The sequence below is a fragment of the Platalea leucorodia genome (genome assembly GCF_965183815.1).
Source record: "Platalea leucorodia genome assembly, chromosome: 3".
NCBI classification, from domain to species: Eukaryota; Metazoa; Chordata; class Aves; order Pelecaniformes; family Threskiornithidae; genus Platalea; species Platalea leucorodia.
Window position 1 is genome coordinate 47,657,882 of NC_138825.1, and position 16,810 is coordinate 47,674,691.

Here is a 16,810-nt window from a genome sequence, read left to right on the forward strand (position 1 = left end):
TTCTAGCAATTACATGTCTTTAGAAGAGCATCTCCATCTTAAAAGTTGAAATATCTTTTCAATTACACCAGTATCTACAAATTGTGTTGCAGAAGGTGAATATGTAATAATGCACATGAAGTGTTCTCCTTGGGATAAGCACACACTCATTCAGAAAGGGATACAATCATTTCCACATCTTATTTCATTCCTTGTTTTAAGGATATGGACGTATGATTAACATGTGCCTTTATTGTTCTGTCTACAAAATGAGGCCATTATTTAATGCCAATGGAGAGAGGCAAGATTTTATTTACCTATGGAAACATGCACGTTTTTACAAGCTCAATGAATCGCAACATATACTGAGTTTTTCAAAACAAAAAAAAATACCTCTGAAAAATTAGATAAATATTGGAACTTTGTATGCTTATTTTAAGCTTAAAATTAGAAAGACTACATTCCTTCTTCCATCAGATATTAAAAAACTTTAGGTTTCAACCCAAACTAAAATATTAGCAAAAACACAATTAACAGTTTAAAAAAACCAAAACAAAACAAAGAGATAAAACATTTCAAACAGAGCTTAGTTTTAGAAATTCATAAAACAGTTAGAGGAAGTATCTTAGTTTTAGCAAAATTCCATTTTCAACTGAAAACTGTACGGTTTTATACATCTTTTAAGACAGACTTCACAAAAAAATAATTTTAGTTCAAATGCACATACACATTCAGAATGAAAAACTTTGATATTTGTCCATTTTATTGCACTTGTTGAAAACTAGTCCTTGTCAAAACTTCTTAATTTTGTATTTACTTAGGGCCTGCTTACCTTAAAATTCTTTAGTGCTTCATCTAAGCTACCATGATGATAAAGCATCATTCCTTTGAGCTGTAATGTCTGAACATGATTTTGATTTAGCAGCAAAGCCTTCTGGAAGTTCTCTGTAGCAGCATCGAAGTTGCCAAGTTCTCTAGGCGATTCCATAAAGTGGAAAGTGAGGAATATAGAAGGCAACAGTGACAACAAAATTGCTTGTTAAAAGTTGTTTTAACACATCCAAAGGGGTTATCATTAAAGAGGAGCACAGTACTAATGGAAAATTTCTTTAACAAAAGCAGCAATTCTGCAACTGTTCTTCAGTGGTAAGAACAGAACAGCTGCACAGAGTTTTTCACTCCCAGAAAGGTGTACTCTGAAACACAACCCGATAAGACCACAAATCTTCACAATCCTCAGTGTGAGGATTAATGTTCTAAACCATAAAAACACATACCTATGGTATTTCTTCAAAAACTAAAAGAAACAAAACTTCCACAGACAGCGTTCTTGGAAAACACTATCTATGACAGGTCTTTTTAACTTCTAGCTATAAACACCTTTTTAAAAACATACTAACTTCTTAAATGCTGAATAAGAAAAAGCATACAGTGTTTGAAAGCTGAAACTAACTAAAGTAGTATTGACTGCAATTACTCCATGTGCAGGACAGCTTTTAGTAAAAATAGCCATGGAGAAACCATCATGAAAAAAATTAAAATAGAAACAGTACACAACTTAATTTTTCTTCAGTTGTTTTATCCAGTACACTGATTTTTTTTTTTTTTTTAAGATCATGAAATTCTTTCCACATCAATGTGGAAAGATGAATTCTTTCCACATCAATGTATTAGATGAAATTAATCCAAACGAGCAATGCTAGAAAAAACAAATAAGACTTACTAGTTTTAAATAATTTGCCAAAAAGAATTTTTAGACAGAAGAGTGATTAACCACAGCTCTTTAGTTTCAAATAAATGGACAAACATCGAAGTCACTAGATTTGAAGCAGGAATTAATAGGTAGAACGCTATAACTCATGTTGTAGAGAAGGAAAAATCAGACTAACAATTATCTGCTTCCACTATAAAAAGAATTATTTAAAAGGTATTTTTTAAGCATTGTATTTGAAACTTATTTGATGCAGAAGAAAGTGTGAACTTAAAATATAAGATTTTAGAAAGAAAGAAGAATTTGACAGCTGAAGTTAACAGTGCCCTGGAGAAATGAGATTATTATTATGCCTATTTTAAGACCCGAGTGTTCATGGGAAAGTAATTCAGACTTATCATAGTTGGTCACTAGTTACAGTGTCCTCAGTTATTAAACAATATTCTATTCAGCTTCTGGCCTTCTCTAACCGCTGAGCATTTAGAAGAGTTAACAGTAATTGTCCTTTGTACATTAAGTTCTTTTAAAAAAAAAAAAATTAGTAGATTTCTTTACATTCCTTCCCCTATTATTTCCTGAGGATCAGAGAACTTTTGGAGGCAGGGGACAGTGAGAGGGAATAAAAGCAACAGATCTAAGCTGATTAGGAATACTCTGGTTAAGTGACTTTTGCTTTGTAAAAAAACAATGCTGTGCAAAATGAGACATTTTAAGGCTTGCTTTTTTTCTCTCCTTCAAAATAAAACCTCTTCAGATTAAGGTTTCTTGGGCACAGGGTAGAACAGCTGATCAACTAGAGAGCCAGTCCCACATCCAAAAACAAAACAAAAAAGTTAAAGCATTTATTGGAAATGTAAGAAGGCAACTGCCCATCTTCCAGGCTAAATGACTATTATTTAGTACCTTGAAAGTACTTACGCACTGCAATAACAAGTATCACAGAAAAACTCATGAAGAAATTAGTGATTCTACATTGAGTTCAGAATTTAGATACTGTGGTAAATAAGGCACAAGTCCACAAAGCAAAAGATAACAAAAAAAAAAAATTTAACTGATACTGCCTTTAGTGAATATTGCATGTTCTGTATGCTGAAGGAAGCATAAAGCCTGAAGAAAAAGAGCACGCGATCCTGTAACGCTTGCACACCAACCCTACCCAACTTAACCCTTGCTACACAAAAGCCATTTATGTTGCAGCAGCATCTATGCTGCAGATCAGTGCTTTCCAAAAATAAAAATTTAAAACAGGAAATAAAAAGCCAACAAGACCCAGCAGGTTGGGAGAAGAACTACCATGGGCAGAGATACTCAGTTGCTGACTACGTTATATTCTTGTCTCGTTATACACAAGCTATATGTACTTCTCTCCTTAGTGATTATCTGCAGACCACCTTTAAAGTAATACAATTTATTCAACTATGAATTATTTTATCTTTAATGTAAATTAAAAGAGGAAAAAAGTGACTAGTTCCCTTCTGAACGGAAATTGCCTTTTTTTAATTATTTGATTAATAAGTAAGAAACTACATGTCTATATTAAAAAAAAAAACCTAAACAGGAAATTAGCTAAATTCTCAGAACTGTAAATCTCTTTGGTGAGAGATTAACTGATATAGGATCTAGCAGTTCTATAAAATTATATGTGCTACGCAATGAGTTTTTCATAAATTTAAGTAGCACAATAATCTCAGATGGCAACTAATGAGCATATTAATCAACAGTTCATACTAAACATTTACACCACTGAAAAAAAAATCATTTAGCATACCTAAAACACATCTTACTGAAAACTGCCATTTACCTAACCTTTGAGTCTGGGAGATTCAAACAGCTACTGGAGACTGAATTAAAAATACACAGCAAACCTAGAAATTATTTATATTGGACATATCCCGACATAGCCGTTCTGGCTGTAGAAGCTACCAAATACACATATGATTCTGCACGGTTTTGTAACAAGCATTTAAAACTTCAGAGAGTGCATTTTAAAGAACATCATCAGATAGAAAACTGACTTTAAAACTATTTCTGAATGCAATTACCTGTAGGCTTGTCCCAGACTTTTATATGCATCTATGAAGTCTGCTTTCTGCTTCAGAGCTTCTTTGAACGATTCAATGGCTTCCTATAGAAAGACATCAACAGAAAAACTTGTCACTTACTGCATTCATTTAATTTTAGCATCCTCGGTAGTTACTAGCCATGGATTTAGAGTTATTTGTCAAAACCCTTGGAAGAAATAAACAAGGCATGAATTTATTACAAAATCTATAGAGTAATAATCATCATATAACAAATGAAATATTGCAACATTCTTTACGGTAATAAGAGATTTACCTGGAATTCCTTTGTCTAATATGCTATGGGAAAGAGTGATTCTTTTAGCATTTTAATAAAATTCAGAGATGAAATCCCTACAGAGTTTGCTTTCAAAGCTCAGTCTGGTCCCTAAGGCAAAGCAGTCTCTCCTTAGTCCTCCTTCTTCATTCATAATACACCTCTTACTTTTTGCAATCCAAAAGACTCCTTCAAATCTGTACTCTGCCTTTCATTGTTTTATTGCATTCTGTGTTAGTTGCACAGTTAGCAAACACTCTTAGGAGGGATTACAGAGTAAGTGATCATCTTCACACAGTAGCATGTACTGCTGCTGTGAGGAATACAATATAATAAAAATAAAACAGCTAAAAATAATTATACGCATATGTTCAAACAAATCTTCCGATTCAAAGGATTTGATTAAGAACTCAGGTTTTTAAACTGGACTGGCTATATAAATTGGCAAATGCAGTACTGAGACTTAGAATTAAGGAAGGAATAATCAACTACATTATATTATGAAGGAATGCCTGAAAAGTATCTTGAAGTCTATAGTGCAAGAAACTAAATGCTGTAAGGAAAGCATCATTAGTATCTTCAGTCAATTTAGAGATTCTTATTCAGAAAAAACTATCAAATACATTCTGAGCACTACAACATGCACAAAAATATCTACTGAACAAAAATATAAGATAATCACCTACCATTACTGATAGGCTTATGTCCTCTAGATAAGTTTTAAATCCAAGAAGATTATTCCCAAAAGTAGTGATCCAAAACCAACAATCTCTTTTCACTGAAAAATGAACACTCTGCTACCCTCACCTCAAGTCTCAGTTTTCAGCAAGCCTGGTAAAACCTAACAGATGACGTGTATAGCCTTCCTTTAAGAGGCAGTCTGAACCTGACTGGAAGCTAAGGTATACCTGGGGATGAAAAGCCACTCAGTCACAATCTCTCAGAACTTGAACGTGAGAGAGGGAAGACACTTCCTCTGAGAAAAGAAATTGGAGGGAAGGAGGTGGTGGTGCAGAAATGTGTCGAACAGAAAGAAAACGTTGTTTCTGTTTTGCAAATTGAGATATTATTTATCCTTGTCAGTTATATTTCCACCATCACTTTCTGGGCTCTCTGCTGCCTACACCAAAAATCAGAAATTCAATCAGACTATTATTTGCAAGTAACTCATTTGACTGCAATAAGATACAGACAGTAAGTTCAATGACAGCCTGAAGTTCTCACAGCATACACTGAGAGTGTGGGGAAAAAATACCAGCTTAGGTACCAAGAAAATGGAGAAGGACCCTGTTTGCTGCTAAAAAAAAAAAAAAAAAAAAAAGAAGGAAAAGGGGGAAAAAAACCCCACATGCAGTGATTGCCTATGAAAGATACTGGACTGAAACTCGGGAGTCCTGGGTTGTCTCCAGGTTCTGTCAGGATTTCTTCACACAACCGTTAATGAATCCCGAGCTGTTAGCAGAGGTTAAAAAAAAAAAAAAAAAAAAGGCTTCCACTCTGTTGGAATTTAGGAATCACACAGTTGCATCTTCACTTTTCAAACTGATGATTTCGGACAACTTGTCTAATTACTCTCCCCTCAGAAAAACTGCAGCAGTATCTCTAAATACTTTACAAGCAAGAACAGGTGCAATATTACTACACCTAAAACACAGAGAAGTTTTGAGTCAGGAAATGGTGAAACATTAAAAAAAGCATGGGAAGAACTTACTTCCCTGCTGATTTTAGAATATGAGAGAGCAATTATGTTCCCTCAATTTAGATATGAGCATTTCAGAATCAACATGTAACTGAAATACACACACACACAGATGCAGGGCTCTCTATCAGCAATTTCCTTGATTATTTTCTAGCTTATTCAAGGAAGGATTTAAAATTATTTTCCTCTTCATCCCTTTCCCCTTCACAAAACCTAGGGAGTCTCCATTTCATGGAAAGAAATTTTGAATTTACCATACAGATATTAGCAGAGGTGCCAAATACAATCATCTTTCAAAACACTCCATAAACACGTCAGTTATCACTGATTTACCAAGATCCAGCAAGACCAGCAGTATTTACATGTCATACCATGAAGTATGACAGTCAGCAGTGGCACCTTTCATTTTGCTTGCACTCTTTTGCTGTAAAAAGTCTTCCTTATGTGAGAGAAAAATATGTATATCAACACCTATGATATTTCTACTATTTTGTAGAAGTAACTTCAAATAGAGAGTATTTTCGTACATGAACTATTATTTAACATAGCTTTACCTTCAAAAGTCCTCTGTGAAAAAAGGTTAAGCCTTTATAAAGCATAGCTATAGGCTGATTTTTGTTCAGTTCCAATGAGTGCTGAAAATCTTCATGGGCTGTTGCATAATCCTGTAATAAAGTAGATTTTAAATGACAGAGGAAACACCATACAAATAAAGAGGAATACATACTTTTATTTTCATAGAAGTAAACTACAGAATTTTGTTTAATATATGAAGTCAGTCTCAGGCCTAAGCAGCAATGACTGTCAACTGCCAGTCAGAATATCAAAGAATAAGGAATGCACAACACACAACTTTTACAGCAAGTGCTACATAAAACATAGTAAAGTAGGTGGAAAAATAGCTGGAAACAAAGAGAGTGTAATCAGAAGAATAAAGTGGGAAATCAGCTATTTAGTATTCACACAATCTTTGAAGATAAAATTACTTGTTTTACATTAAAGCATAAGAACAACACACACAGATTACATAGCAAAATAGGATGCTAGCATTTTTGTAGGGTTTGTTCGTTTGTTTGTTGGGAGGGGGGGTTAAGTATATAGGGCAGTTACTGCCTTGGCCATAACTGTTTTCCTTTTTAGACTGGCATTTAACAATACTGCTCAAATGCAGCTGTAGGTTATAAATCAAGTCAAATTCTTTATCCATATCCTACTCCTCAAATACACAAAACAATCAGAGATGTGCATGCAAGGTACTTGCCCTCTGATTCTCTGCATTAAATAGATATGCAGATTAAATACCTGAAGAATACCTCGGAACTGTCAGAAAGCCAACTACAAGAAAATCAGGGCTTTTGTTGTTATTTTGTTTTTTAATTTAAATAGGAAAGAACCTCTTGAACAAAAGTAACACAACTGGCACAAACAACAACAAAATAATCAACAACATCCACACAACCAAAACCAAACAGAATCCCCAAAATCCACTAACCTCAGATATGAAGTAAAGGGTACCTCTGTGCCTGTAGAGCCGTGCTGATGGTTGTAGCTGAATAGCTTTGGTGAGATCAGATAATGCTTCACTGATTCGTCCTAGTGGGGACAATATCTAAGGGTATAAAACAAAAACATAGTTTAGAGCAAACAGGCTGAATAGATTTGTTTTAGAAATATGAAAATTATTCTTTTTCATGTTCAGCTGTAACAGAGTAACTGTATTTGCTAGAACAGGCTGGAAAGTTCTACTATAAATTTCAGTACTTACTGCTTTTAAGCCCCTATCAAAGGGAAAATCTGAAAGCATTTTTCTCCAAAAAAATATTAGTGTACATGAAAATCACCAGTAACATTTGCAGAAACCTAGTATTCCAAATAAAAACAATTCAGCCAAAGCAAAATACTCTATTTCAAGTTATTTCAACACATTCAACTGAAAATGTAGTTGAAGTACTCTCATAAACCTTTTTATTTTGACAAAATATTCTCCCCAATGGAAAATAGTCTATTTTCTAATTATTTGAATGCCTTTCACATTTTTAGATCAAGATTATTAACAAATGTATTAACAAATCATTAAAAACATGAAAATTGTGAATTATAATTTCATATTATGGCAGTTATCATTATACAGTATGCTGACTTTAATATTTATGCTTTTGATTTGTCTACAAAGCTGCTTCTTGAAATCCATTTTCTGTAATTGGCAAAACAAAACATGATTTTCAAAATGAAAAATATCTGTGTATTTGAATGATATTTAACTTACGCGCACAAATATAAAACCAAAACATTTGATTAAAAACTCATTCTTTACAAGTTTGGCATTTTACCAACTAGTCCCAACAATACATTTACTAAGGTGACACCAAGTGCAAACAGTAAGGTTTGAGTGATATTTTGATTCATTATATTAAAAACAGTAAAACACACACAATCTTGCTATATAGTATGTCGAAAACTAAACATTTAGACATAATATACGCTATTCTATTGGCTATAGTAACTCCATATGGTGTATGTTTCACTTTAAAAACAAACATTCCACAGATTACACTGTTTGAGAACAAATATGTATATTTTAAAAGAAAGGAGGAATGGTCACAGAAAAACACAAGTAAGAGCTTTAGTCATTAAACCAGTGAAGAAATACTTGAAAATACTGTATAATTGCAGCTTCTCCAAAATTCTGAAAAGAGACAAAAAATGCTCACTTCTGCTCGCTGTTCAAATACTTCAGGATGATCTGGTTCTAGACTAATCACCCTGCTGAGCTCAAACAGAGCAAGTTCAGCATTTTTCATATCCTGAAAAGGAGAAAAATAAGGAAGGTAAACAACTGTGCATACTTAGAGTAATATACTCTGAAGAGTGAAGGACAACTAGATTGGCTAAGTTTCTGAAAGTATATCAGTTTACATTAAAAGCCCTTCACACCTTTGCTAATAGCATTACGATGCAGTATTCTACAAATAGCTGAACACCTCCCCCCCATCTGCTATAAACAAGAAAAAATAAACTTTGCTTGTACACATCATCTTTGTGCTGTACCTCTAATAAATTATTAATGTAACTCTGTGAATAAACATTAGGTTTACGGCTCCACAGGTACCTTTCTTGGCAGCAAAGCTGGCTCAAGCTCTCACACGAACTCCAACACACACGCATACTCTCACCCACCAGTGTTTTCATCTGTACTGTCTGTAAATTAATCCAAGTAGTACTGGTGAACGGGTTAATGTCATCAACATCTCGCCTATCTAAATTTTTATATTGTCCTCAATAAACTGTAGGATGAAAGCAGTTACTTAATTGGAAAAAAAAAAAATCCAAACTGGTTATATAGCAAGTTCTGTATTAGATTTCATTGATCTTTTTCTTCTTTTTCAAGGCAAAGAAATTTTGCATGTGCTTAACATCATCTTTGTGTCTTGAAGGTGTCACTCACAGAAACTTTTATGAGGTGAAGCTGTCTCAACATCTAGCCAAACTGAGAAAAACTCAGGCTGGTGTTAAAAACATGCATATATGAGGGACTTCAAGCTCCTGTCAGCACCACTAAAGAATTAAATATTCTGCACAAAGGAAATTTTCAAACAGTTATTTAACTATTCTTTCTTCTAGAATTCCAGCAACCATTCAATCACGATTCAACAGGCCACAAACTCAAACTACGAGGACCATAGTCTACTTTTAAACTTATTTTTGCTCAGGAAATTGTTTGAGCAGTCAGCTGTAACTGTAAGTAACTTTGATTTTTTTTTTTTTTTTTTTTTTTTAACAAATTCAAGGTGGTATACGTATCAAGAGGCATAGGCAATCATGAAGCAATATAAAGCCTACTGGATTGCAAGAGTTGACGATGTTTCCAAGTTGCAATAAAAGACTTTTTTGTTTCCAGATACAGACTAGATGTGGAGACAAATTCAGTGGGACTTCATAAACCTGCCTCTCAGAGGCAAGATACTATTATCTTATTAGGTAACTCCTTCAAGTGGTTGTGGCTCCCAGCCTTACTATCTACCACTCACAACTGTGCCTATATTCTCCTTTGGCACCCTTGCTTCACGCTGCTTTACTTCCACAGTCCCACAAAGCAAATGTACCCGTGGCTTGCGCAGTATGATCTGCTAGATCCCTCTATGTTATGAAGACCTACCGAGGGATGGACACATCATTATATTAGGACAGCACAAAGACTTTGGGATGTACCTATCAAGTTCTAATCAGTCTAGCTCCTCTTGTTACAGGCCTTCTTATAGTTTGGATTCAAATAATTCAGTCAGATCTTAATTTAAATAATTATCTACTCACATGTAGTCCTTTTTTTCCATATGCTATCCCTCGTCCATAAATTGCACTAACCAGCTCTGGTTCTTCCTGTTAAGATTAAAAAATGAATACAATAGTAAGTTGTGGGTTTTTTTTTTTTTTAAAGGTATCTTTCTTCAATATGTATTTAATTCTTACTGATCTTAAGTAGTAAGCAATGAGCAATCACAGTTGTCAGGCAAAGAAATTGATTGGTTTACAGTCCATACTTTCATATGCTCACAGCTTCCAATTCAATTTACTGGAACTGTTCTGGGGTATTTGCCTGGAAGATGAGCTAAACAGAGTGCAGTTACAGTGTCAGTGACCACCTATCAGAAGCTATGTACACGTTAGTAGAGTCTGTTGTCCAAACTTCATTATCTGTAACCTTATTGGTAATTATATGACTTCTTTTTTCTTGCGTCACTGAAGTGATAATAAACAAATACAATTCAGCCATTCAAAGCTTGTTTTGTTCATAATTTAAATTTAAGATTTAAAATTAGGAAGCAGGAAATTGTGACATCCTGACAAAATTTGTACTCAGGTAGCAACTAAAACTAGAGGTATTCTGCCAAAATAGTTCTGCAAAATTCAAACAAACCTTCCTTGGGTTAGATGTAAGTCCCTGGCTTTCCAACTGAGGCACTTGAGGGGATGCATCTTACACAGTGAATCTACTTCTTGTTCCATGTTATTTACTCCAGCCATGGTTTCCCATCCAAATTTGAAGAACCACAACAGCAAAACCAGTTTTCTTGGCACAACAATGTCTATGCAGTCAGTTTCCCTGAAAACCAGTCATGAATCCCGCATCTTCACACCTGCACCCAATACCACAGCTGTGCTACAAAAGTTTGTAGCATAGACCTGGTCTCATTTAACTGGGACAACTGCCAAGAAACAAATTATTTCACTGACAAAACAACAGATATACCAATGCCGGCAGCTTGCCAGACTTGAGGTGATTCCAAGTGTACACTTGCCAACATCAACTTCAGGTAACTTCCCTACTTTTAATACAGCAGCTAAGTAAGGCTGTTTTGTTCTGTTAGATGTTTTAATATTCACTTTATATGTATTTAAAATTGCCTTATAGAAGACAGAGTCAACAACTTTACAGCCTTTCAGGCATACAATAAGCACGACATTCATTTCAACTGAGATATGTGCATTGCAAAGGGACTCTACTATATACACACTTCTCACAATATCTTTCTACAGTTGCTGTATCTTGCTTATCTTCACATATATTAAGTTCCCTTCTTAATAAAGAGAAGGCAGGAAACATTGTGTAAATCCAGTGGTTTTTGAGGCAGGATTACTCATTAGGGTAAAAAAAAAAATCATTCCTCACATAAAAAACAAATCAGAGATCACTAAACACCTAAAACAAACAAAAAAACCAACAAAAAACATTCTAGTCCTCTGATAAATTCCCTGGAATAATTCACTAAATTGCCACACTTTCACTCAATTTAAGTACAAGCCATACGACTTTTGAGTTAAAAAAAAAAAAAAAATGCATGCTAGTATTTGAAGTATTACTTCCAGCTTGCATTTATGTACTACAACCGGTTTAGATCAAAAAGCAGGTCCATGCTTCTGGTAGTCCCAGGTTCTTAGCCATAAAAACGCAGTATTTTGAAATCAGCTTTAACTGAAGCTTTTAAACTGTTGGGGTTTGTTTTGTTTTAGAAGTGGCTACCTTCTACGTCATAGAAGAAGATTCTGAATTCTTTACCTTGGCCAGAAAAAAAAAAATGTTGAAGTATTAGTTATGTTTTACTTGCATATTAAACTCATCAAATGCTTACCACTGAAGAAGAAGGATAAACCCAGCATACAAAATCATTTATCATCGTGAAAGCAATGTGGTACTTGCCACTAGCAACGAGTCATCTCTGTTGGGTTTTTTTTCTGATGTTACTGGCAACATGCTGACAGTCGCCCAAAAAAATCCACATCAAAACATCTCAGCCTACACATTAAGAGGGCAATTAAAGGAACTTCAATTTTGCACAGGTCAGGTTTCTGAAGATGCCTTTTTTTTTTTTCCCCCCAAAGTGCCATAAAAAGTACTCAGCAAATAATAAAGATACTGAATCACCTGATTTTAAGAGTATGCTTATGTTTGGATGGAAAAAAAATGAGCAAATAATAGAATAATGACTCTCATAGAATAATTACCCTCATTTTAAAATCCTTAATGGAATCTTTGCTTTAGTGAAAGCTGTATGTTGTAATGGATAATTTCATAAAGTGATTTTTTAGGGGTCCAAACAGAAAACTTACCTGCAGCATTGTTGAAAAATGTCGTATGGCTTCATCATACAAGCCGTTGCCAATCAACACGTAAGCAATTGCTAACAAAAAAATTACAAATGTAAATAAAACAGCAAAAATCCTGATTTTTTTTTTTTTTTATACATTTTACAATTTGGTTGTACTTAATATAAGTTCCTACACTGCACTGAAGATTTAAGTAGTCAAATGATTTCTGAACTGCCATTGAAATGACTTCCCTCAACCATTACCTAGGATTTGTTAATTATTCAGTTCATACTATGCTAATCAGAATTGGGTTTGGGGGTTGTGGTTTGTAAAAAGGAGAGAAAATAACCCAAACAAGTTGTTCAGGAAAGGGTCCGTGTTTGCTTCTAAAGTATTTAGGACCCATGATCCCATTTAGTAGCCATAGCTGCTTTCTCAATTATAAGTGAGCCTGGCTAACGCTGGCAAACTTTTTTTGATAATTCTATCAGAGAACATCTGATTGTACTTGTTTGTACACATTTTGCTAAACTTTACTAGCTCACAGTAAGTCTTTCCTTCATTTGAATTATCTAGAAAAACCTCAACTAAAGTGATTACATTATTTAAAAAATGAGACTGAAAAACTACAGAATCTTTACCGATGTTAAAATTATGAAAAGCTTTAAAGTTCTTGCATATCCCCCCTGCTTTGGGGTAGAGGCCAAGTGTTTGAAAAAGAAACAGACCACTGTTTTAGAAACATGTTCCTGTAATCTCCACAAGATATAAAAATACAGTCAAGTCACAAGACTGGAAAGCTGTAGTTGTGCTTGCATGACTGAAGTTCAGTTCTGACAGCTGAATATCTCGAGATTGTTTCATTTCACATGTTTTAATCTCTCACAGTTCTTAACTCTGGACTAAGCTCTGTCTACACTTCCCACAAAAAACAAGTATCTTGCAGACCAGAGCCATGAAGGTTAAAGTACAACTCTTCCCCAGGCAGTTTGCACAAACGGCTGACAGTGGAACTAAGAGTGAGAATTCACCTTTCCACATAATTCTAATGAGTTTTAGCAGTCATCCAAACAGAATGGAAGAGGCACCTATCAGCTTAATTATTTACTCAAACATGAGGAGAGACGAATAAGCCAGTTAGGACACAGGTATTTTTAATAGGACACAGACATTTATCTTCCATGCAGGCAGAGCCACATTGTTTTGGCAGTGTCGCCAAGCACTGTTCGTTAAAGGAGGAAAAAAGTTAAATGAAAGAGAAATAAGAAATGTATTTAATCCAGAGCTTGCCTCATTCTTGGAGCATTTCTGTTATGCAGAAGGAAGTATTTGTGTGCAACATAAGCTTTTTCCTCGATACATAAAAAGCCTCACTTGGTACAGATACATAGCATTGCCAAAAAAGGAAAGAAAATTGGCAAGGCGAAGGACAGGTTGAAGAGCTCTTGAATTTTCCTCATTTCATTCTCCTCCAAGACTACACAGTTCTTAGTATCATCCTTACTGTTCCAATCCCAGAATACAGAACAGTTGGCACGTAAAATAAAATCAACTCAACCATGCCAGTATTAAGGAAAAAAGTGGAGGAAGGAAGATAATGAAGACTCATTGTCTTGCTGATAATGAGTTTATTTTGTTTATCCAAGACTCTTGGCAAAATGCAGGAGGTTGTAGGCTATGTCTGTAAAACTACAGCAACTGATGGGCAGCTAGTAGCTGATACAGTATCAGCTTCTTTTTAAATGTTATCTCTTTGATTAATCTTTTCATCTTTAATTAAATACTACAAAAATACAATTAATTTATTATGAAAAATCTAAGGGTTAACAATGGTCCATTAGCCCAAGTATTTTGGTACCAACGTTGCTTCAGAATGCCCCGTACATCTCACACTACTTTTCCTCAGAACAGTTAAAAGTAACACCCACAAACAAGAAGTACCCAGGCTCTCCACACTATGGCATACTTGAAATAAAGTGGGTAGGTAGGTGCCAGCCTACAGGTCAAACATGAGCATAGGGACCTTCTGGCATAGTCTTCCACGTCTACAGAGCGGATACTAAAAGCATCAAATATTTTCTGCTAGAGGGAAGTTCGGTATTCCCTGCAGGATTCTATGAACATAGGTATGCTAGGAATATGAAAAAAGATTAAGCCCCCAAATTATCCTGGATAAATCTGTGCAGGCAGAAATTATGTCAATAAAAAAAACTACTCAGTTGTTTTAATTTCATTAGACAACCTATCAGTAAAGTCTCCCTTTGCTCTTTTATAAAAAGACCTTTGCTGCCTCATAATACCTCTGCTTCCTATAGAGGATACCAGTTTGGAGAAGCAGTGCAAGTAACTCCTTCCTCGAGTCCTTTCAGAAAAGTATTTCCTGTTGCTTTATTTGAAATGCCTCCATTTTCTGTGCCGAGTGTGCTTTGAAAAAAACATCGAGTAGCAGCCTGTATAAGGACATAATTCAGAAAGCCTTCCTGCTGCCTGTTAGCGTTGATGGGAAGAGTGTGTGGAGATGGGAATACAGATCCAAGATCTACGCTTGATAGAAAACATATTCCATTGGTAAAATTTTCTGGATGTTTGAATAGTTTTATTCATCAATAATGACAGAAAAAGAGAAGCAGGAAATAGCTGAGACTGTTTAACAGGATTTAATCAAAATGCTTTTTGAACACCTGCTTAAGCAGACATGGTGAAGAATTCTAGTAAGCAAAGGAGAAAAGATTTTTAGAAAGAGAGATACATATTTTCTTTTTATGACCAGAGAAAACTCACTGTATTTTCAGGCTTATTAGGATCACTTTAAAAATTAATGCATCACTAAGGAATCATCAGTTTAGTTTCAAAACATTCAGTGCTAATAACTAGCACGTAATTCACCTGCACAAACCTTATATAAGGCATCTTACCCAATTCTTCATTTGTGTTGTCATTATCAGTAGCAAATGGAAATCGTTTTTGCTCTGCAAGCAACTTCGCTTGACTCTGTAAAACATCATGTTTTTTAAGTGTTCAGCAAACAACAGTAAAGAATTTAATAGAAAACCCATGTTTTAAATCCTTAAGAGAATGCCTTAAATCAAAAAGTTAAGACTATTGTGATTGCTTTAAGGTAACTGAAAACAAATTCATTCCTAGTCGTCTACAGGGAGAAAAACAGCTCTTCAGTCAGGTGCTGCTGTTATCCTCTCTAACATAAGGCTAATCAAACCTTTCCGATGAAAGGACATTGTCAGCATTTTACCAGTGGCTGGTGTTTCTATACTACATCTACTTAACATGAAGTTTTGGAAGTCTTTTTAAGACACGTGCTACTTCGTAGGGAAGTTTATACTCTTTACCCCATTAATTATTCCTTTGTCTCCTGCAAAGGGAAGGGTACTACAGAAGAGTAAAACACTGAAAATGAAACACTGAGAAGAATAGCACTCCAGCAATAAAGACAAGTTTAACTTAACACTGCCATACTAAAGTAAAAAGGCTGTCCTTTCAACAATAACCTTCTATCAGTTATAGACTTTGTTCAGCCAATGGTAGCCTCATCTAAGGTTTCTGTTCCCCAAATAATGCGCCTACAGAAACCAAGACTGCCAAAGACAAGCCCTCAGAAATACATTTAATAGACAGCTGTAAGCCTAGCAGAGCAGTTTATGTTAGAAAAATACAAAATGCTCATTCAATTAATAAGCCTTCCAAACTGTTTTAGGGAGCAAGAAGAGGAAAAGATAACTTCTCTCACTGCTCAGTTCTCTTCTTTTGCTTCAGCTAAACAGCACATAAGTACATCTTTAACTTCAGAGAAGGCAGTTAAACACCTTAAACTTCAGAGAACATATTTAACTCATGATTTCCTCTACTGAGAGGACTGCACTTTGTCCTCCTCCCTTCCACTTTTTTTGGCATGTTCAATAGAAAGTAGCCTCATTACTTGTGTCCATGACACAGACATTTCAATGATCTACAAAGCACAAAAGTAACTGGCCAAATCCCATTGCACAGTTTCTGCCCTGTTCATCTAATAATCTTAGGAATGAGAAGAAAGTTTCATCTGCTCTAAAAACTTGAGTATTTTGCAGGGTATGAACGATTAGCGAATTGGATTTTACAAACCTTGTTTGTTAGAGATCATGTATGAGCTCTACATTACACTATAACATTCTGAGAATTATTACTCCACCTAGTGCTGCACCTACAGTAACAGAATGGAAAAGTTCTTTTCCTCATAGAAAAAAAATCATTAAAAAACAGCACAAGAATGAGCAGGGTTCAACAAGTATACCAGTTAGAGAACTAAATCTACATTGAAGACCATATATATTTACAAATCACACACCTCCAAACACAACCATTTCATATCATCAATGGCCTTCAGGTAATTTCCAGAAAACCTACTTCAGAAAGTGATCTTCAATATTTAACTCTGCAAAACATTATTCTTCTATAATTGTCTTAACATTAGAAAAAAATCAATTTACTGAAGTACAACCTCTTCT

General features: G+C 34.8%; 1 protein-coding gene across 1 annotated transcript in view; it reads right to left on the minus strand.

Annotated features, from left to right (window-relative positions):
• Window positions 1–16,810, minus strand: part of TTC13 (tetratricopeptide repeat domain 13) — a gene marked incomplete at its 3' end in the record, with an annotated part of 43,049 nt that overhangs the window by 21,051 nt on the left and 5,188 nt on the right. The window contains exons 3-10 of the mRNA XM_082306686.1: window positions 15,227–15,302; window positions 12,333–12,403; window positions 10,038–10,103; window positions 8,438–8,530; window positions 7,219–7,335; window positions 6,281–6,391; window positions 3,733–3,815; window positions 812–953 (exon numbers count right to left, since the gene is read on the minus strand). Coding sequence (XP_082162812.1) covers window positions 812–953; window positions 3,733–3,815; window positions 6,281–6,391; window positions 7,219–7,335; window positions 8,438–8,530; window positions 10,038–10,103; window positions 12,333–12,403; window positions 15,227–15,302 — 759 coding nt within the window. The remainder of the gene's footprint in view (window positions 1–811; window positions 954–3,732; window positions 3,816–6,280; window positions 6,392–7,218; window positions 7,336–8,437; window positions 8,531–10,037; window positions 10,104–12,332; window positions 12,404–15,226; window positions 15,303–16,810) is intronic.